The 23,417-nt window shown below is 48.8% G+C and overlaps 1 protein-coding gene across 1 annotated transcript; it reads right to left on the bottom strand.

Annotated features, from left to right (window-relative positions):
• Nucleotides 1-959: 959 nt before the first annotated feature.
• Nucleotides 960-6,651, bottom strand: LOC119440803 (uncharacterized). The gene is made up of 3 exons (XM_037705681.2): nt 6,257-6,651; nt 2,058-2,771; nt 960-1,335 (listed from the first exon to the last, which is right to left on the bottom strand). The coding sequence occupies exons 1-2, from the start codon at nt 6,389-6,391 to the stop codon at nt 2,649-2,651; spliced, it is 258 nt and encodes an 85-aa protein (XP_037561609.2). The 5' UTR covers nt 6,392-6,651; the 3' UTR covers nt 960-1,335; nt 2,058-2,648.
• Nucleotides 6,652-23,417: the final 16,766 nt, after the last annotated feature.

Below are 23,417 nucleotides of genomic sequence, written 5' to 3'. Positions count from 1 at the left end.
AAGCACCAGGGGAGAGACTCGTGACGCAATTGCCGTTTACCTGGGGGTATACATAGCCGTGCATAATGCGGTAGACTGAGAGGCGCCTCAGCAATCCGGGAACCTAGATTCCCACCTAATCCCCAACAGCGGCCGACAGCCGTCCTTACAAAGGCTTTATTAAGGCGAAAGCCTTCGGTGTATATGTTGGCTGCGCCCTTGCGGTGACCTTGGCGAAACTGCGCCGTGACGAAAATTGGCCGACGCCGCACAGAGTAAAAACACGACTAAAAGTGCTCAGGTTGGCGTCACATTTCTCAGGGAGGTTCTTATAAACAAAGTAAATTAGCGGCTTTGAAAAAATGTCACAGTTTCGCCCTAAGGGCGAAGCAATGAATGCGATAGCAACACAGCAATGTCATACGAAGTAAGGTGAGCGGCTTTGGTAGCAATATGAATTGTAGTAAACATGAGCTGATTAAGTAAGCAGGTGTACTGCGGCGTAAGTAGACCGACATGAAGAGAGGCTCGATGACTACGAGAAGGCGCGTGTGAAACGGTGGTGTTGATGAGAAGCGCTTCCCGTGGGCAGCGCGTGCGAAGGGACACACCTGTAGCGCTGCACTGCCGATCCGGGCAGCATTGCATGTGTAGCGTGCGTTGGAAAATGTGGTCCGACTATTACTAACTGATTGAACAAGCGTTGTGTGAGCGCGCACAAACAAGCATGAATAGATCACACTGAATGACTGCAGACAACGACTGTCAAAACGCTGGCAGCAAGCGCATACGCCGCAGCAACGGGCGAAGGTACGTGTGGTCTATCGCTTCAACGGAAACTGAGCGGCGAATGCACGGCGCATAAAGGTCAGAGCCGTGTGGAGATAAGAGACGGTGCGGACGAGCGACGAGCGCGGTTGTTGGCGGAGTAGAAGTGCCCCCCCCCCCCCCCCCCACCCGCGCTATTTCCGGCGCTGGCTTCCTGCTTCCTTGCTTGCGCGTGGGAGATTGAGTGCGTTCGCTCTCCGTGATAGCGCGCGTCGCCGCACGCTTCCGCTCGGGCATACGGCGCGCAGCGAAGATTTTATCTATAGGGAACCTCACGGCGACGACGACGGCGACGCCGACGGCAGAAATTCGGTTGAAGTGTCCATATAATTGCTATCGCAATAATAAAATGTGGTACATTTCGGTCTAGGTGGGAATCGGACCCGGGACTCCGCGGTGCGAGACGAACACGCTTCCCGGACTGCTCCTCGGCCTTGATTGCACACGTCACAGAGACGCGCTCGTGTCACTGCTCGCGCGTTCGTCATCTTCTTCCCCAGCTGGCAGGATATCGCCTTCACTTGCTTACTTTTATTGCGATAGCAATTATATGGACACTTCAGCCGGATTTCTGCCGTCGGCGTCGTCGTCGTCTCCATCGCCATGAGGTTCCGTATAGATTCCAAGGGCGATAAAATCGTCGCCGCGCGCCGTATGCGCGAGCGAAAGCGCGCGGGGGACGCGCGCTATCACGGAGGGCGAACTCCCTCGCGCGCTATCACGGAGAGCGAACGCATGGCGGAAAGCAAACGCGACCGTCGCGCGAAAGGCCGTGGGGGTATGGGAGGGAGGGAGGCGGGGCGGCGCTGTGCTCCGGCATCAAAGGCGTACCTTGCCACTCAATCTCGCACGCGAAATCAAGCGGGAAGGCAGCGCGGGAAGGAGGGGGTGGGGGCAGCTTCTCCTCTGCCAACAACTTCGCCCGGCGGTGCCGGTCGCTCGCACCGTCTCTAATCTCCACACGGCTCTGACCTTTGTATGCGCTGTGCATTCGCCGCTCAGTTTCCGTTGAAGCGATAGACCGCGCGAACCTGCGCTTGCTGCCAGCGTTTTGACAGTCATTGACTGCGGTCATTCAGTGTGATCTATTCATGTTTGCTTGTGCGCGCTGACGCAACGATTGTTAATTCAGTTAGTAAGCCAATGTGTCCAAGTTTATGCAGTCGATAAAACTACTATCCCTACTCCGAATAGCTCTCAACTAATTTGCTATCGCAATCGATGCTTCGCCTTTCGGGCGAAACTGCGACATTTTTTCATTCATTCATCCGCTCTCGCGACAAGCGTTGGCGAGATCTGTTGGTCGGTCAAACCTTCCAACAACCGGCGGGTACTCGAAAATCCCAATGGCAGTGTAAGCGAGTTGACGGTTACACGCACTGTGTCCTGCTGTTGTCCGCCCTGTGCCTCCTGGATAGCACAAGGCCTGCGCACTTCGATCCATGGCGTCAGGCTACCTTGCCCGCCTGCTCCCGAAGAAGCTGCGGTGATCCTGACGTCACCGATTTCGTCACGCCGGGCTTGGCAGTAGAAATTTCGGTAGAATCATGTCATAAAGCAGAGGCCTGCAATGCCTGCGCCCGTGAGAGCAGCCCTCCACGGTGCACAGGCTCAACCCGGGTCGCCGCCTATAGCCAGCCGCCGACGAGAACACTTTCTTTGCGTGACCACATCACGACATCGTCACGCACAGTCCGAAGGAATTCGCATAGTTCACGTTGAGGCCGCTGCTCCAGAAAGTCCTTGTACTAAGAGCATCTTCCGCGTCCTTTGTATATATCAAGTATTGCACGTGCACCGATTGTGTACCGATGACGCGTGTTGGACGTGACAGCATGGCCTCAGTGGCGCCCCGTGGCGTTTCCCGACTGCTTCCTCCGGAGTCGCTCGGTGAACACCAGCTCGGGCAGCACCATGCGCACGCACTCCTCCGAGCTGTCGTTCTTGGGGCGGAACATCAGCACCTGCGACAGCATCAACGATCCTGTCATACCGGGGGGAAAGCTTTATGCATTTTTTCAAAAAATCGATACCATAGTCCTTGAGCTGGATTGTTCAGAGAGGCGGACGTTACTTGCACGAAAAATCGAAACACATATTTAACTAATTAGCAAATATTCTATAATTATCTTCTTAATTAATTACATTAAGGTCCATATTGCAATTTACGAATTGTAGCCGGTGAGATCGTCAGGCGTGTCCGCTCGGAATTAATTTCCAGAATGACACCAGTTTGGAGAAATGCGCCATCAAGCTCGCCCTAATAATGCACTGTTGTTCCACTTACTGTTTTAACAAAACGCTCTTTTATGCATTTAATCACAAAAGTAACTGCAACGTCTATGTATTTCGTCTCACACTTTGGAAAATAATAACTCGAAAGTGGTGTAGTCCTGGAAATTAATTTCAACTGCATGCGTCTCGCAAACTCACAAGCTAGAATTCGTTAATTGCAATATGTACCGTAATGTAATTAATTTGGAAGTTAATTATTACATTTTGAATATGTGTTTCGATTTCGCGTGCTAGTAATGTCCGCTTCTTCGAATAATCCAGCTCTGCGACAAGAATTATGCTATCTGCCGCAGGCGATTTTCAGAAATTCCGTAAAACTTAAAAATGATCACCCTGTATAATTTACACGCCTCGCATTCGAAAAGTACAGCGCAGGTTGACTTCAATGACGATCGAACTTGCTCGCGTGACGGAAGCATTATTCGCTTACTACGAATTGTTACGAATTCACACTGAATTTCTTTGCGGACACAATGCACTATAATATGAGGCAGGGGAATGAAAAGTGGAAAGAGCAGTACTGCTCAACAACAAGGTTGAAATTAAAATCAATGTTTGTGATATTCAGCAGGAAGAATAGCACACTCGAATTGAGACTGTCCTTCGAAAGAGACCGAATCACAGCTTTCTAAAGTATGATGGTGATGACGACTGCGAACATAAAGTACCAGTATACGAGGTGTGCTCAAAAAGAAACCGAACTTTTGAAATAGTGTGCCAACCGGCAGAGGCAGCGCGCTGCGTCTACTGAGGGCACGTAGCAGCAGGTTTACACAACAAACTGTCATTTGCCGCGTTTGGCTCTGACCGTTAGTCGGCGCGCTACAGCCGCTGAAGTGAGCGCCTGCACAAGCTGTTCGTCGGATTAGTGCCAAAGTGACAATGAAAGAGCTTGAAGAACATCGTGCGTGTGTGTGTTAAAATTTGCTACAAACTTGGAAAAACTTTCATACAGACATTTCAATTGCTTAGCCAAGCGTACGGGGAGGACTGTATGCGTCGCACGCAGTGCTAAGGGTTTGGACACGGCAGTCGGTGTCAATCCCAAGCCCGGCCGACCTCCACATCAACAGAAAATGACCATGTCGAGATAATTCGGGCTGTGTTTCCTGGAAATCGTCGTTTAACTGTTCGTGAAGTTGCTGAGGAAATGGGCATCAACGCATGATCATGCCATCAAATTTTGAGTGACAAACTTGAGATGCGTCGTCTCAGTGCAGAATTCATGCCGCGGTTGTTTACTGGCGATCAGAAACAGACCATGTTGAAAAGCCAGGAACTGCTTGCCCCTGCCAATGACAATGAAAACTTCCTTAAGAACATCACAACAGGCGATGAGAAGGCTTAGGAGTTTGCATATGACATTGTCCTATTCAGCAACAATGGGGACGAATTACAACAAATGATTGAGGACCTTAACCGAGAAAGTGTAAGAGTGGGGTTGAATATTAATGTGCAGAAGACAAAGAAAATGTTAAATAGCCTGGCAAGAGAACAAGAATTCAGGATCCGCAGTCAGCCTCTAGAGTCTGTAAAGGAGTACACTTATCTAAGTCAATTACTCACAGGGGACCCTGATCATGAGAAAGAAATTCATAGAAGAATAAAATTGGGCTGGAGTGCATATGGCAGACATTACCAAATCCTGACTGGGAGGTTACCATTGTCGTTGAAAAGAAAAGTGTACAATCATCGCATTCTACCGGTGCTAACATATGGGGCAGAAACTTGGAGGTTAACAAAGAAGCTCGAGAACAAGTTAAGGACCGCACAAAGAACGATGGAACGAAAAATCTTAGGACTAACGTTAAGAGACAGGAAGAGAGCGGTATGGATCAGAGAACAAACGGGGATAGCGGATATTCTAATGGACATTAAGAGAAACAAATGGAGCTGGGCAGGCCACGTAATGCGTAGAATGGATAAGCGGATGACCATTAGGGTTACATAATGGATACCAAGAGAAGGGAAGCGCAGTCGAGGACGGCAGAAAACCAGGTGGGATGATGACGTTAGGAAATTCGCAGGCGCAAGTTGGAATAAGCTGGCGCGAGACAGGGGTAATTGGAGGTCGCAGGTAGAGGCCTTCGTCCTGCAGTGTGCATAAATGTAGGCTAATGATGACAATGATGACATAATTTGACATAATTATTTAATGTACACTGATTGTGGTTTTGACAATATCTTGGCGTGTGACCAGTTATTTGGCTGGTGCATTCACCGGTTACATAAGGCGGAGCAAACTCAATGTGCGGTATTGCTGACGATAATGCGCACTTGTGAAAGAACCCAGGTGCCTAGAATCCGAGAAAATGTGTGTCAAGCGATAAGTGATTGCACACTGTTTAATTGGCGCTCTAATGGGTCTGAAGATCATATTCAGCGGTATCTGGCAGAGTTTGATAAAAGCCGTGCGCTCCAAATGCAGTCATATGCGCACGATTGCGACGCTGTGTTAGTCTGCTCTACCTTCGGGATCGGAGCCCGAAAACGGTCAGGTATACGCACCCGGCAGGAAAGGTTGGTCTACATTCGAGCAAACTTCTTACGGTTTGCGGTTTACCGGCTAACTGGATACGTTGGTGGCGCTACTAGGTGACGCAGAGCTTCAACAGACAAACACAGAGCTATTATTACAGTCATCAAATATATTGTACTTTGCTGCTAGTGTAAAATTTCGGAAGCGGCGTAATCGTGAACGCGTTGCCTTTATTTATGTATTTTTTGACGAGAACGTTGATGCAACACGAAAACGTGTGTAAGGCTACATGTGGCTAAACGAACGTCACAAAATGTCGCTGCCAGCGTCGTTGCTGCCGTACACCTCCGCGGTAGCCCGGTAAACCGCAATCGGTAAGAAGCTTGCGGACAAGCTAAAACTCTATTTTAGCACTCGAAGCAATTGGGCGGCACAGGTTGCCGCTGCTATACGAAGACCGAATAAACATTCAACAAGCCCCGCGTTGATATCGCTGCACCTAAATGCGCATCATGCGCAGGCCTCATCCTTCGAGCGCACTGCTGCGCGGCCAGGAACTGTATACAGACATGAAGTCGAGGTTTTGACGGAAGCCCGTCTGGTCGGGAGGCATCATGAAGAAGGGTAAAAAGAAGGACCACTGAAAGAATGTCTATGTACAGACATTGCACTCGCCTTGGTGCTGACCCAGAACTTCCTGCCGAGGCGAGTGGAGCTGCGCTTGTCGTCGTCGGGCGGCCTGGTGTCCCGCACGCAGCGGCCGTACCAGAGCCGGGTGCGTTCCTCGAGCAGCCGCAGCTCGCGGGCCATGCGTCCCAGGCCGAAGTGGCGCACGCGCTGCTCGAAGCGCTGCGCGAAGTGCTCGTACAGCTGCACGTCGGCCGCGTTCAGCGCGCGCAGCTGGGACGCCAGCCGGCCACTCGGCGGACGCCGGTAGCTGGTCTGCGAACACGCAGAGCAGTATGTTCCACCGGAGCCCGTTGGTTTTTTTTCTTTGGTGGTGGCAGTGCGTGTTTACATATAGCGACAATTAGTGCGTCTATATACGTCGCTAAATCTAACAGCAGCAGTTATCGAATAAATGTCATCAAAAATTGCCGCAGGACACGCACTGCACTCACGTTCCAGATTTATTTATTTATTTATTTATTTATTTATTTATTTATTTATTTATTTATTTATTTATTCATATTACCCCACAGGCTCCAGTGGAGTATTGCGTAGGGGGCGTTACAGAAAAAAGGCAATAAATACGGCATAAAAATAACTACATAGTAGGAAAGAACAAGTAAATTTGTACATTGGAACACTGGTAATCATAAAAAAATATATTAATACAGAGTCAAGAGAACATATGAAGTTGCAATTGTTCACGAAATTTGGCAGAATCTTTTACTGAAACAATATCATTTGGAAGGTTATTCCATAGTGCGATGGCGCGTGGCAATGCAGAATTATTGAATGACTGTGTGCGGCCAAAAATGCGCCTGAAGCTGAGATGATTATGAAGTCGACTAGATGTGCGAGAAGGAATTTCAAGTGACAAACGGCTGGACCACGAGTTATAGAAGTATTTATGAAAGAGGCATAGAAGGGCAACAGAGCGGCGGGAATCCAAGTCGGGAAAGGAAATATCACGTTTAATTTGGGTAATGCTAGATTGACGACTGTAATTAGAAGTTATAAAGCGGGCAGCACGATTTTGGATGGATTCCAATTTGTCTATTAGGTACTGTTGATGAGGAGACCAGATCGATGAAGCATATTCTAGTTGAGGGCGTACCAATGTTTGGTAGGCCTGTTGTCGAATGGTAGATGGGGAAAGGTGCAGATGATGACGTAAAAACCCTAAAGTTCTGTTAGCTTTAGCGCATATCTTCTCGATGTGAGTACACCAGGAAAGATTAGTACAGAAATGAACACCAATATATTTGTAAGTAGAGCCACGAGGAACTTCAGCCGAACAGATTTTGTACGGGAACTTAAGAGCTGATTTCGCGCGAGTGAAGGAAAGTACGCAGCATTTAGATGTGTTAAGTGACATTTGCCAACGGTCGCACCACTGATTTACTAAGTGAAGGTCATTTTGTAAAGTTAAATGGTCACCATGACAATCAATGGTTCTGTAAATTACGCAGTCATCCGCAAAAAGTCTTATGCAGGAAGAAATGTTGCTGGGTAAACCATTAATAAATGTTAAGAAAAGAAGAGGGCCTAATACACTACCCTGCGGTACACCTGATGTTACTACTGATGTGGAGGAGCTGAAGTTATTAACAGATACGAACTGCCGCCGATTAGATAAGAAATTACGAATCCAGGATAATGTTAATGAATCGATCCTAAGAGCAGTTAATTTAGCTATTAGGCGACAGTGAGCGACTCTGTCAAAGGCTTTTGCATAGTCAAGGAAAATGCAGTCAATAAGTTTGCTATTATTCATGCCATTATGTAAATCTGACGTAAATTCCAATAGTTGAGTGTCACAAGACAACGCTTTACGGAAACCATGTTGATTTCGAAAGAAAAAGTTATTAGATTCAAGATGGTTAAAAATATGGGAGGCAATGATGTGCTCGAGAAACTTACAACAAATGCATGTTAGCGAAATGGGGCGGTAGTTACCAGGAGAGTGCCTGTTTCCATCTTTGAAAATCGGAATGACTTTGGCTATCTTCCAGTCAGCAGGAAGAAGACCAGTTGATAAAGACTGCTGAAAAATGTGGTATAAAATCTGACTGGACATAGCTGCCGTGTTTTTTAGGATTTTAGAATTAATATTATCAACGCCGCACGATGTAGACACTTTCGAATCGCGTATTAGTTTCGAGATGCCATCAACACTAATACTTATAGGAGACATGAAGCGATAATTAAGGTCGGAGACACAGGGAATGGAAGAGCAGTCTTCATTAGTGAAAACAGAGCAAAAAAAACGAATTGAAAGTAGAAGCACACTCAGATGCAGAGACAGAAACATTGTCGGCGTTATGTAATGTAACGGTATTACAGCCACGGTCAGGAGAAACAGCTCGCCAAAACTTTCTAGGGTTAGTGCGTAAAAGTGAGGACAGATCGGTGGAAAAATACTTATTTTTCGCTTCAGATATTGCAAGACAGTAAGTCTTTAAACAATCTTTATATTTAGACCATGATGAAGGACATGATAGCCGTTTAGCAGAGGCGTATAACCTTTTCTTTTTATTTCTGAGTGATCTAAGCGATTTATTAAACCATGGGTTATGTTTGTCGTTAGATATTGCGACTAATGGCACGTACTTATCTACTAGAAGTGTCATAATATTTTTAAATGAATTTCAATGTTCTTCAACAGACCTGTTGGTGAATGATGGAAGAAACGTTTTATGAAAAAAAAAAAAACCTCAAGTTCAGTGTTCATTTGTTCATAATTTGCCCTATTATAATCCCTAATAACCTTACGTTCAACACCAGCAAAATTCCGTGGACTATTAATTGAGAATTGCAGTAGGTTATGGTCGCTAAAGCCGTCAAGCTGCACGACAGGGCTAATGCTATGTGGCTCTGTTGTGAGGATAAGATCTAATATATTAGTGCCGCGAGTGGGCTCTGTAACAATCTGGGTAAGATTAAACTCTAAACACAGCTCAATAAAATCACTTGATTCACTGCTCGATGACGACAAGCGATACCAATTAATATCAGGAAAATTAAAATCACCAAATAGGTAGATTTTGTTAGTGGGAAACTGTTCAAGAGCCCTGGAAATAGTTTTGTGAAGATCAGATACAAACAGGCGGTCAGAGGCAGGTGGGCGGTAACATACACCCATCAATAACTTTCCGAATAACGTAGGACAAACTACCCAGACTACTTCAAGAGCAGAGTCAGTGTCAACAAGAAAGGAAGGTATGGTTTTATTGATGGCTATCAACACGCCGCCACCTTTTTTATGTGCACGATCATGGCGATAAATGGCATACTGATTAGAAGTATGATATAACTCGGAGTCACATATATCGGCGTGAAGCCAAGTCTCGGTCAGCAATACAACATCGGGCTTACTATCTTCAAGATATGATTCAAGCAGGACACGTTTTGGCAACACACTGCGGATGTTAGTAAATGATACTGAAAATGAAGGTGCACGTGAAGTTGATGGCCGCTGCACTTTCGCACTGCGCACATCGGCAACTAGCTATCTAGCAGTTACTACAGAGTCAGAAACACTGTCGTAAGTATATGTTATTATCAATACGAAGTTTGTCGACATTCAATTTATACGGGCAGTTCCGTTCTCTGGCAAATTGAAGCAGTTTCCTGCGTGCCTGTCGTGTAGCCAGTGAAAAATCTTCTCTAATAGATATCCCAGAATTTTTCAGCTTATGTGCACGGGTGAGAATTTCTTGCTTGTCCTTAAAAAACGTAAACTTAGCAATTATTGGCCTACATTTATTTGAAGCAAATTTTCCCAGCCGGTGTACACGTTCAAACTGAGAACTAGTAGTTGTCGTTTCCAGCTTATCTGTGCACAGGGCAATAACTTTTCCCTCTGTAGTTGCCCAGCTCTCTTTTTCCTCGTCGGGAATTCCAAAGAACAACAGATTGCACCGTCGCATTCTGTTCTCAGCTTCATCACACCTTGACACAACTGCCTGAAGTTGATTCGCAAATGAACCAGCAGCATGATCCGAGAAGTTGGATAGTGTAGGGGCATATGAAACAAGCTTTGCTTCCAAAGTGACCACTCTCTCGGTCAAGCCATTAATTTCTTTCTCGGTTGCATCTTGCTTTTCTCTCAGCCACTTAATTTCACCGATTAATGCATTCTGACCCACTTCTAGCCTACGCACGGTTTCAAGGACAAGTTCAAGTGTTTGTTCCACGCTAGGTCCGGGATTTGATTCAATGTCACCTGAAAGCAACAACAACAGACATGCAGATTTCTTGCGCAAGCATGAAAAGAACAGGAATAAACGACGCATCATATCACGCAAATCGGTCGGGCACGACACCGCTACAAGGCAGTAATGGCTGCTTTTTAGACAGGAAGCATCTTTGAAGTAACCAACCTGGAAATACAGCAGCGGTCCCATCCCTTCAGCGGCGTCGTGCCCCGATACTGTGTATACACAGTATCTGGAACGTGAGCGCAGTGCGTGTCCTGCATGCAGCAAATGCAGCAAATACAGGGTGCCACCGTGTGAAAGGATGCGTGCCTTCTCGAGAGGCGCGCCGGTTAAACGCCGTCTCCTTCGTTTCTCGCGAGAGAGAGATGCTGCAGCGCACGGACCACGCGAGAAATGGCTGAAACCTGGGCCATCCATCCTCAGGATAAACACAGCGCCTGTCTCAGGGGCCCCACTCGACCACTTGAAAAAAAAAAAAAAATGCTGAGCGTGCTTGCTGCCCACGTTGTAATCGAAAACCGACGGCCGGGGCATCTTTTTGACAGCCGTCGCGTTCGTTTCGGCGCGTTCGCACGAGGAGGCAGAGACTTGCGACACTCGTATTGAAGAACGGTCTCTTCTCAAGAAGCTGGACACGGCATTCATGCCAACGTTGTGGCTTGAAATTTTGGAGCGGTTCGACAAGGCACTCCAGAAACCTGGTCTAGACCTGTCAATGGCCGTGGCCTTGCTTAATTCTTTAGACGGGTTCGTGGGATCTCCGCGACTACAATTCCAAGTTTTGAGGTAAGGGCAAAGTTCCTTAGCGTACATAAGAGCTATCAGTGTGAACGCACTCGATCCACTTCAACGGTGGCAGAACAGAACCACAACAGGACATGTGGCAGCTGAAAGTTCGTTACGTTCAATGTAATTATCCACAACTTAAGCACAGCGTTACGGGCTCGGATATCTGCGTACGCCAGCCTCTGCCAGAAATTTCAGTGCATAGCGCTTCTCAAGGAATTGCGATAAGGACTTGGCCAATCAAGCTAGTGGAAGCGTACAAGGGCGATCTTGACTCGACTTTTTCCGCTGAACCAGCTCTTTCACTACCTGGAGAGTTGCAGTTGCCAAGACAGAAGCGCGAGCAGTCGGCTCAAAATGTTATAGCAAAAAGATATTGTATGCGTTTTTTTTTCAAACGTCTCCATTGCTCTTAGGTTATACCTAACTATTCCTGCAACAAACTTCGAGACTGAGCGCTCCTTTTCAGAACTGTCCTTAATTAAAAACTGCTTGCGCTCCACTCTCGGCGAGAGGAAGTTGAATTCCTTAGCCAACACGCCGATCGAAAGCTGAGAGATATTCCTTTTGATGAAGCCATATGTAAATTTGTGACGTTGAAGAGCCGCAAGATGACGTTTTAAATGTTATATTTGTTCATGCTTTAGCTTAGTGGTAGTTTCTTTCACTTGTTTGTTTTTGGTCAGTGAACAGCGTGAAAGAAGTCATTATTTGTCCCCATTTTGTCGCGAGTTATGAAGTTTGGGTCCGACGTGACTGCTTTTCCTTGCCGCATTGAATGTAATCATTGATTTACAAGTGAAGTCATTGTACATGATTCGTATGGTTATTTCTTCTTCATTCTGGGGTTTTACGTGCCAGAACCAGTTCTGATTATGAGGCACGCCGTAGTGGAGGGCTCCGGATTAATTTTGACCACCTGGGGTTCTTTAACATGCACTACAACGCAAGCACACGGGCGTTTTTGCATTTTGCCCCCATCGAAATGCGGCCGCCGCGGCCGGGATTTGATCCCGCGACCGCGTGCTCAGCAGCGCAACAATGGTTATTTCAATGTTCAAATATTGGAATTGCACGTATATACGTTTTGTGGAATGTTATGCGTTTATAACTTGAAGATTGCATGCCTAACGAAATGTTTCTTGTTTTGAAGAATATGCTCTTCTGTTTTTTGGCTCGTGCTGCGTGCCGATGCGGCACTTGGACTAATTGTGAATTTCTGATGGACTAACGCTTTAAACCTACTGACGTGTACATCAGATAATAGCCGTTAAATAATACTAGAAATCACGCCAATAAATTAGTTTCCCGAACCCATAAAGATGATGTATATTTTATCAATAATCAGTGAAAGTAACATGTGAGCTTGGAAAAATTCAGCGTCCTAAACCAGTCGTCATCATCATCATCATCATCGTCGGCGTTAGGGCCCCCAAGGATTTATTATTTATTTTCACATACTGCAGCCCTGTTAGGGCTATGCATGCAGTTAGCCCCGGCATTTCTTAGTCCGGCGCTGTGACGACGGCACAAGTGCGCCTGGAGAGCCCAGCGCAATAAAAAAAAGAATCGGAAAGCTCCCCTTTCGCGCATCCGCCGCTGCACGGTAATGTGGATAGACCGGATTCGAAGTGCGCTAAGTGCTGCCTCTGAAGCCATGATCAAGGCGGCCTTGCTAGTACAGTCAGCAATTCCGCTTAACTCTCGCGCGCGCGCGTGTTCCGATTCTTTACGCATTCACACAAAACTTGGCTTATATAGATTCCCACTCCTTGGATCTGCTGAGGTTTTTTTTTTTTTTTAACTTTAGTGTTTTCATCGCATTCGCAGACGATCTATATAACGTCAATGTAATTTGTATTGGTATTTATTTCGTCTTTTTCTTTGATGATGTTCTGCTGCGTTTAGAGCGCAGCTCCCGTTTCTGTGGCGAGCGTCGTAACCGAGCGAACGAGCACCGCGAAAGATGAGAGCGAACGCGGAGCGCATGAAAGACGGCAAGAGCGAAGACTCCTCTACTCTGATGGCGAATTCCATTGGGAGAACAGGAGCAGGGCGCCGCGCAGTGCGGAGGCGGGCGACAGTGCAGTGAGAGCAGGCACACTCGACCCGCCACTGGAATACGGCGAGCATTCGGAGAGTAGGTGGAGGGGGACGTGTGAGGAGAAATGTACCATGTGACTAAAGCAATCGACGTCCCACCACTCTCTGCAGGAGAGCGGCAAAACAAGCGTGATCGTCTTGTAATCTGTCGGGCGTAAGGCTGTCACCGTTTGCGGCCACGTACTACATACTTTTGTGCAGCGCCGACGCATCCCACAAAGTGTCCGCCTGCGAAGATCATCTGAAACTGCAACTTGAATCTGAAGTTGAGCTCCAGCAGCTTTCGCTGCTGTCACCGTCGAGCGTCTCAAGCACTTAAGCAAGGCGACGACGCTTTGCTGCCGCTGTCCCCCGCGCATCCAACGAGAAGCAAGGCGGACTAGAAATGCCAGGATCTGTCGCTAAATCGCTGCAAAGCTCGCTCGTATCACCCACGTCAAAAACAGCGGTACCAAAACACCAACTACACTTGGCTGCCGCCATTGCCGCCGCGCGCGCCGGCTGAAGCAAAATAAAAAGAAATGAGGAGGATATGACGTTTTAAATCACGTGACTTCCTCCGTACTCCGCTTTTCAGGCGAGAGCAGTCCGGACTGCTCCCGGCTGCTCTCGGCGCAGCGAAACTGCTCTTGCTCTACCACTGGATGACGGCTCTCCCACTCCTGTTCGACCACTGAAACACGTCGCCTCTGGAACGAGCACTTTCAGCGTGCTTTTGAGTGCTCCTGTTCTCCCAGTGGAATTCGCCATGAGATGCGTCGGCCGCGCTCCTATTGTTCGTAGTAAAGGAGGCGTTGGCGAAGAGAGCGTGAGGAAGAAAGCGGAGGAGGAGGGTGCAGCGGAACCGTGAGGCGAGAAGTGGAGGATGAGGGTATGGCAAAATGTTGAGAGGAAAAAAAAAATCACCGCCCAAAAGCACTCCGTACAGATGAAACGAATTACAGCGAATTGATGAAACGTGCGGCCCCGGTGTTTATGACTGGGTTAATCCCGACAGTTCATTAAAATATTTCTCAATTATTGGTTACGTCTTTGTGTTTCTTAATGAGGTTACACACACGTTCGGCTGCGACGGAGAGAACGACGCCACTGACGGTATGCCTGCAGTCCGCCATTGTGGCATGCGTTCGATGTCTCGAGTTTGCTCGGTGGCGTGGTTAGCAGCATTCGCCCGCCATTGCCGCTTGCGATTCTTCGAATCTAAATTAATTTTCTTGGATTCTTCGAAACTAAAAAAATTAAATCTGTCCGTTACATAACACAATGAATGGCTAATACCCCCTTAAGCAATGGCTCATACCGCCATAAACGCGGCCTCCCCCTTACGACGACAGAAGTGAAATTCTAGGACAACGGAGCCACCTGTGGTAGAAGACCTGGTAGATTTTGAACAACCTGTACATACAGTTTACGTAATCGCCTTATTTTTTTTAGTTTACCGATTCATAGCATTATGAAAACATTTCTGTGCTTCAGTCAAGAATACCAGAAGATGCAGCAAATTTCGCTTGAGCGCGTATTTGAACGGCCACCTGACGGGCATTGTGCCTGAAGACGACCACGTCGTCGAGGTCCCAGCAGAGCAGGTCCCTGAGCAGCACCAGGGACTCGTTGATGCGCTCCGCCACCATGACCAGGTCGAAGGTGGCGTCCAGGCGCTCGATGAAGCGGCGCACCGCGGACGCGTTGGCGAACTGCGCCGGCTCCAGGCCCAGGTCGAAGCTCATCTGGTTGAACCCGAGCTTGCTGCGGGTCCGCTTGCGTGCCAGCCGAGAGCTCAGCGATCGGTTCCCTGACGCTATTTGCTCGAGGCTCAGCCGCGTCTTGGCCTGCATGTGTATCGAGACACCCGTGCTTATTACGCAAGACTGCCTGGGCGAGGCGATAGTGGGCAGTCTTGCGTGTTTTAACATCGTGTTTTAACAGCGGAGCTGTTTAAGCTCTTGGTTAGGCCACGTAGTGCGAACAAAAACTGCGCCTGACGATGACGTCACCTGCGTCGCCTAGCAACGCCCCACACAGCTGGTGCGAGGCGTTTCTAGGTGACGCCCGTGACGTCATCGCTTGGCGAGATTACCACCCTGTCCCAGGTTACCCTCGTCACAGCGCGAGGCGTGGCCGACGTATCCGGCGTTCGTCGGCGTGACCCGCCTGCAGCCGGCGTCGAGATGCGACATGCTGCATTTCGCGCCGGTCTCGTCACCCAAAATCCGTGTGTCGTCGAGCAAGATGGGCTGATGGATAGCCGTGATTATGGAAGGCGCGAAAACCGACCCCTCTATAGTCCAACGTGTGCGCCGCGCATGCGCATTTTATACGAAACTAGGAGTTTCAGGATGATACGAAACTGCGAACACACTGCACGTGCCGCCACCAATATCCATCAACCCATCTTGCTCGACGAGACGCGAATGCGGTCCATTCTAGGTGACGAGGCCGGCGCGAAATGCAGCACGTCGCATCTCGACGCCCGGGGCACGCCGACGAACGCCGGATACGTCGACCACGCCTCGCGCCGGACTATAGTGTCCTGCGCTTTCGCTGGCGTGGCGTCCCCGTGCCAAGCGCGCTCGCGCGTCAACGCTACGTCGGACTATAAAGTGGCCTTTAGAAGACTGCGCGCGGACCCCGAGTATCGGGACGATATTCGGGGTCGGCTAAGTTTGGCTAAGAACCAGCCAAGCCAAACCAAGTTAAGCAATGGAAAGCAAATTTAAAGCTGGGGAAGGGCCACCAGCTTCGCTGTTTGCCCAAGCTGCCGCTAATTATTTGTGCAGATTGTATATGTGCATTACTTATGCAACGGGAAAAGATTAGCTTAGCTGACCCACGATTGGAGAGGCAAAATTGCGATAGGCGGCGCTAGGCCCGATGACAAGCAGCCTGAGACAACAGAGAAGCATCAGAGATCAAAATTTAGCCTAGAAAGCTTTTATTGGAAAAAAGTGGTCGCAGTTTCACCTGAAAGGCGAAGCATCAATTGCGATAGCAAATTTGTAGAGAGCTATTCGGAGTAAATGATAGTAGCTTTATCAGCTGTATAAACTTGGACATGCAGCAGCACCGGCAACACGCAGAACTAATGTCGACGCCGTCGGCGTTTTGCCCGCGTTCGCACAAAATGCGTGCGGCGTTGCTGACTGGTGCCGGAGCCTCTGATATAAATAGGCACTTGGTGCCGCAGCTAAAGGTCACCTCCCTTCCCCCCCCCCCCCCCCCCCCACCGCCTTTAGCGCGTCGGAAGAAGGCGCGTTTGCTCTACATGTATGGTGATTGTAAAGGAGAAAAGAGACGCCTTTAAGGAAGCACGGCGCAGAACGCGCGTTTGTTTTCCGCCGTGGGTTCACTCCCCGTGAAAGAGCGCGTCCCTCGCGCCCTTTCACTCGCACATACAGCGTTCGGCGGCGCGTGGCGACGATTTCATCTCCATTGACGTCATACGGAACCTCACGGCAACGGCGACGGCGACGCCGACGGCAGAAATCTGCTTTGGAGTGTCCATATAATTGCTATCGCAATAAAAAAGCAGAAAATGTCCCTAACAACGCGGCAGCAGGACACGAAGAAATCCTAATAACGCTGATCAAAAACCTCGGTCCAAAGAGCAAGGCACTGCTGACTAATTGCATAGCACAAGTGATTAGAACGGAGAAAATTCGGGCTGGATGGCGCGAAAGCAAGATTAACCTCATGTACAAAGGCAAAAGTGATAGGGGCAAGGCGAGCTCGTACAGACCAGTTATAGTAACGACGGTGATATATAGAATGGCAATGCAAGCCATATAACTAGAACTGTCGAAGTGGGTGGAGAAAAAGAGTTGTCGCAGTTTCACATGAAAGGCGAAGCATCAATTGCGATAGCAAATTTGTAGAGAGCTATACGGAGTAATTAGCTTTATCAGCTGTATAATTTTGGACATGCAGCAGCACCGGCAACACGCTGAACTTGTCGACGCCGTCGGCGTTTTGCCCGCGTTCGCTCAAAATGCGTGCGGCGTTGGTGACTGTTGCCGGAGCCTCTGATATATAGGCACTTGGTGCCGCAGCTAAACGTTGCCTCCCTTCTCTCACCCTCCCCCCCTCCCCCCACGGCCTCTCGCGCGTCGGAAGAAGGCGTGTTTGCTCTACATATATGGTGATTGTAAAGGAGGAAAGAGACGCCTACTTCTGCAGCCCTTAAGTGAGCACGGCGCAGAACGCGCGTTTGTTCTCCGCCGTGCGTTCACTCCCCGTGAAAGCGCGCGCCCCTCGCGCGCCCTTTCACTCGCACATACAGCGTTCGGCGCGCGGCGACGATTTCATCTCCATTGACGTCATATGGAACCTCACGGCGACGGCGACGACGACGGCGACGCCGACGGCAGAAATCTGCTTTTGAGTGTCCATATAATTGCTATCGCAATAAAAAATTACCGCATATCCTCGACGTGAATGATGATGAGTGGGCGAAGCACCGGGGGATCATTCGGGTAAACCAGAGCTGCTGACGAGAGAGAAAGAGAGCGCGCGTCGGGAACGAACGCTCTTGCGCGCCGCAGCGCCCCTAGCTACGGACGAGAGAGAGAGAGCATCGGGAATGAACCCCCTTGTAGGGTGCCTCGATGCCTGTGCCTGGGCATCGAGGCACCCAACTCCCTTGTGCACCGCAGCGCCCCTAGTTACGGATGAGAGAGAGAGAGAGAGAAAGCGCGCGTCGGGAACGAGAGAGAAAGAGAAACGAACGCCCTTGTGCACCGCAGCGCCCCTAGCTACGGACGAGAGAGAGAGAGAGCGTCGGGAACAAGAGAGAAAGAGTAAAGCCCCTTGATGTTAACATCAAGGGGCTTTAAGAAAGAGAACACAGCTGCGCCTCTAGCGGGAGCGGCGAGTACTAGCGTGGCTACGACGGCGCTACGAGAGACAAGGCTCGACCCTAAGGAGCTTCGCCCCTAAAATGATGTACTCGGAGAACTACGGAATGGCTTCAGACCAGGCAGACGCTTAGAGAATAATATGTTTGTACTAACTCAGTTCATAGAGATTTGAGTAGCTCAGAATAAACCTTTATCGATACCATTTCTATATATTAAAGGAGGCTGTGACAACGTAGACAGGAATTGTTATGGGATATTTTTAAGCACGAAGGCATAGATTACGATTTTGTGGAGCTGCTGAGGGAGACATATAGAGACAACCGAGTACAAGTTGTATGGGAAGGTCGAAAAGGTAATGAAGTGGAGGGAATTCACTAAGGACTGAAGCAAAGATGTCCTCTGTCTCCATTGTTGTTCACTATTTATGTTGAGGGCATAGAAATACGACTGGAAAATAGGGAATTAGGGTTTCATTTATCCTACATGCGTAATGGACAAATGTTGCAACAGCAGATCGCTGGACTGATGCATGCGGACGACGTAGTGCTACTTGCGGACAATAAGAGAGAATTGAATTGAATTCTGGGGTTTTACGTGCCAAAACCAGTTTTGATTATGAGGAACGCCGTAGTGGAGGGCCCCGGATTATTTTGACCACCTGGGGTTCTTTAACGTGCACTATAACGCAAGCACACGTTTTTGCATTTCGCCTCCATCGAAATGCGGCCGCCTTGGCCGGGATTCGATCCCGCGATCTCGTGCTCAGCAGCGGAACAATAAGAGAGATTTACAGACACATGCGAGTATCTGTGGCAACGCAGCGACAAATCTAGATCTTAAGTTTAGAACAGAGCAATCGGGAATTATGATGTTTAATGAAGAGACGAGTAATTACATGGTGTGAATTCAACAGCAAGTCATACCCATAGTCAAGCAATGTAAGTAACTCGGCGTAAACATAAGCGAAGGAAATACTTACTCAAGTACCCATCAAGATAATCTGAAAATAAAAGGGAAGCGGAATGCAGCAATAGAGAGAGAGGGAGACAGAAGAAAGGGGAAAGGCAGGGAGGTTAATCAGAGGGGAAGGTCCGGTTTGCTACCCTACGCTGGGGAGAGAGGGGAGGGGGAAGTAAACTGATAGGAAGATGGAGAAAGAAAGGGAGCACGGTCGGTCACTGTCAGCGCATACAATCAGTGCACACTGCACAGCACAGTAGCACTGTAAACATCAGTTCAGGCAACAGCCGCTTGTCCAAGAATGCAGCAATAATGAAACACAGAACACTGTGCAGCCACAATAATTAGGGCGTAGAATCTGGAAAGTAGCAATGGTACCAGCGCTAACGTTCGCAAATGCCATTCTAGCTTAAAATGGGATATCTTGTCGCGGTTGGAAGCTTACCAAAGAGCGCCTTTGGGAGCCCACGGTAAAATCACAAACGAGGCAGTGCAGGATGACATGGGTTGGGCCTCTTTTGAAGTAATAGAAGTACAGAACAAAATTAGTTTCGAAGAAAGACTCAGGAACATCGATGAAAATAAATGGGCGGCTAAAGTGCACAAGGATCTGCACCTGAAAATCGTGGACACAAAATGGAGGAAGAGGTCAAGAAAGTTGGCAGGGTAATTTAAACTAAGTAGTCAACCAGGAGTCACCAGGAATAAAATGAAAGAAACAAAGACAGTGAATTGGGTGCAGAGAATTAGTAGTAGTAGTAAACGTTTATTCCATGAAGGGGATTGAAGGTTGAGTGGGTGGGGCCCTCAGTCCAGGGCTCCACTGGCCTTAGCGGCTCGCTGGGCTTGGTCGAGGAGAGCCAGTTGGCTCTCCCGTTCCGTGCTAGCAAGCCAGGTCTCCCACTGCCTGTTTCTGGGTATTTGCCCTAATTTGGGGGAATTGATATTTAGGGGCCGCGAATTGCACTTCCATGTAATGTGGGCAAGAGTGGGCCGCTCTCCGCACCATGGACAGATGTCCGCGTATTGTGTGGGACTTATATGGTGTTGTCGGTATAGATTTGTGTACGTGTTCGTTTGTAGTCGGCGCCAGTCACGAGCCTGTTCCCCGGTAAGGTCCGGGTGCGGATTACTAAATTTTTGGCGGTCACGTCGCTGGTTTTCCAAGATGTCACGTGAGCTTGTTAGAGGTTCGTCGATAGGACTCGTCGGTGCTCGGATGTGAAATACGCGAGCTAGCCGATCCGCCCTTTCGTTTCCCTCCAGTCCCGTGTGTGCTGGGCACCACACAATGGTATGATATTCTTGTAAGCCATGTCCCAAAATGTTTAAGGCCGCCTTGGGGATGTTTCCAGTTAAATAGAGGCGGCAGGCTACTTGGGAGTCTGTGAGTACCGAGGCTGACTCTCCTCTCCGGTCTTTATCCTTGATGGCTAGGGCGATTGCTACCGCCTCCGCCGTACTGGCTGAGTTTGCTTTGGTAGAGGCTGCTACGGTCGATCGTTGGCTTACAGCCGCTAGGCAGTATCTGTTATTTTGTATTTTAGCTACGTCCGTGTAGATCGTTCCGGGGTGCGAGCCGAAGCGCTTTTGTAGATTCTTAGCCCTTGCCTGCCTTCTAGGTTGATGATATTTAGGATTCATGTTTTTGGGTATTGGAGAAACTGTTATTCGATTCCGTATTTCTCGGGGCATTGGGGTGGTTTCCTCGTTTAGGTACTGGGGTCGTAGGGGATACCCTAAGCGCTCGAGCAGGGCCCTGCCTGTTGGGGTGATATTGAGCCTTTCCCTTTGAGATATTATTACCGCGGATGCGTGCTCTTCGTACGTGTTGTGCAAACCTAGGGCCTCCAGTCTATCTGTGGCGGTATTTTTAGGTAGCCCCAGGGCGGTTTTGTACGCCGTGCGTATCAGAATGTTGATGGCTCGTATTTCAGTGTTTGTAGGGTGCTGGTAAGGTAGGCTGTACGTCACCCTGCTGATTATGAAAGCTTGTATCAATCTGATTGTTTCGTCTTCTTTAAAGCCCTTCCTGTGGAAAGTTACCCTGTGTATCATTCGGGCCACCTGTTGTACTGTAGATTTAAGCAAGAGTAGGGTGTGATCTACTCTGCTGTTACTTTGTAACCAGAGGCCCAGGATTCGCAGTTTTTGCACTTGCCGTATTGGTTGGCCTTGGAGTGTTAGCCGGATCTCTGGTTCTGTGCGCGTGTATTTTGCTTTAATTCGAATAAATTCCGATTTCTCCGGCGCGCAGCACATGTCCGCCATGTCTGTGAAGGATTCTACTTTGTTTATCGCCTCCTGTAGGGTGTTTTCCTTATGCCCACTTGAGCCTGTCGAGGCCCATAAGGTAATATCGTCCGCGTACAGTGCGTGACCTAGATCTGGTATTGTCTCCAGGGACAGAGCGAGTCTGCGCATTCCGATGTTAAATAGCAGTGGTGACAAGATGGAACCCTGCGGTGTGCCTCTGCCTGGTACCTGTATTTCTTCCGATCGGAGTGAGTCGACACCTATGGTGGCCGTGCGATCTTGCAGAAAAGAGCGTATGTAGGCGTATGTTTTCGAGCCACAAGCTAATTCTTTCAGCTCTTCCAGTATGAGCTGGTGCGATATGGTATCGAACGCTTTCTTAAGGTCTAGCGCTACCACTATTCTATCGGAGCTGCCGGCTGATGGGTTTAGGACTTCGTCTTTTAGCATGAGGAAAATGTCTTGGGCGGATAGATGGGGCCGAAATCCAAACATTGAAGTTGGGAAGAGTTGGTTGCTTTCTATGTGAGCGGTTAAGCGCGTTAGCACGACTTTCTCAAATAGTTTCCCTAGGCAGGATGTGAGGGAGATTGGTCGTAGGTTTTGAAAGTTTTTGGCCTTCGCGCGTTTGGGTATGAGAATTATTTTAGCCTCTTTCCACTCTCTCGGCACCAAGCCGGTGTCCCAAACCTCTGTGTTAAAGAAGTCTGTGATTTGATGAAGGGTTTCGTGACTAAGATTTCTTATCATAGCATTAGTGATTTGATCACTGCCTGGGGCTGTGTTTTTCTTTAGGGATTGCGCTGCTGCATGTACCTCCGCTACTGTTATTGGGGCATCGAGCTCATCGTTAGCTGCGCCGTCGTAGGCAGGGTAGTGCTGCTTTTGAGGAGGGTTTCCTATATAGGTTTCTCTAAGTTTCCGCAAAAGTTCCTCATCCGTACCTTCGAATTCGCTAGCTATTTGCCTTAGCGTTCTGGATGTGGCTGTTTTAGTGCCTGATGGGTCCATCATACTGCGGAGTATGGCCCAAGTTTTTTTTGTGTGCAGGGTGCCCTGCATTGACGCACACAATTGTATCCAATTGTCATCATCCAAATGTTGGGCGTATTCATTCGCCCCTTGGGACAGTTTCGCTATTCTAAGTTTTAGTTTTCGATTATGCCTCTGTCGTTTCCATCGTTTTATGAGGCTACGCTTGGCTTCCCAGAGATGCAGTAGATGTGAGTCTACTGCCGGGACGTCGTCTGTTAGCGCCACCTTCTTGGTGGTCCGTCTATAGGCCGTCCGTATTTGTTCTGCCCAGGTCGCCGCATTGTTTAGCTGAGTGTTTGGTTGATTCTGCCGATACGCTTTCCAGTCAGTGATCGTTGCTTGACCTCGTGGTCGTCTAATCTTGGGCGAGTTTACCGAAATGCTTATGATGCTGTGGTCGCTACCTAGGTTTTCCTCGAGGTTAGTCCAGCTGATTCGGTCTAAAGAGAATGAAAACAAAAAATTAGGGGTAGCTTCACACTAGTGGTGCGAAGACTGGGAAAACAGCGAAGCTGGCGACCCCACCCAGCTTTATCTCGGTTCGGGCAAGTTTTTGCGAGAGAGAGAGAGTAAACATTTTATTACAAAAAGAAAAAGGTAGTAAGAGTGTGGGAGGCACCCTTAGTCTCTAGAACGATCTCAGCGACAGCACGGGCCCGTTGAACTAGCGCCTGGCGGACCTCGGGAGGCCCGTCGCGGAGGGCATCCTCCCACAGATCTTTGGTGCAGGATGACGGGCAGGGGAGGGAATAATTTTGCGGTGCACTCCACCGTGACATGGAACGCCGTGGGGGAGCTGCTACAGCCGGGGCAAGAGTCTGCGTAGCGGTCAGAGTAAAATTTATGTAGGGAGAGGAGGTTGGGAAATGTGTTTGGAGTTGGCAGAGTGCCACCTCTCGCGAGAACGACAGCCGCGGCGGACCCATGGTGTGTCTGGCTCGTGTGTAGTATTTT

The sequence above is a fragment of the Dermacentor silvarum genome, chromosome 2 (genome assembly GCF_013339745.2).
Source record: "Dermacentor silvarum isolate Dsil-2018 chromosome 2, BIME_Dsil_1.4, whole genome shotgun sequence".
Lineage (NCBI taxonomy): Eukaryota > Metazoa > Arthropoda > Arachnida > Ixodida > Ixodidae > Dermacentor > Dermacentor silvarum.
Note: the sequence above shows the minus strand (reverse complement) of the source record. Positions and strands in the feature narration are given on the sequence as shown.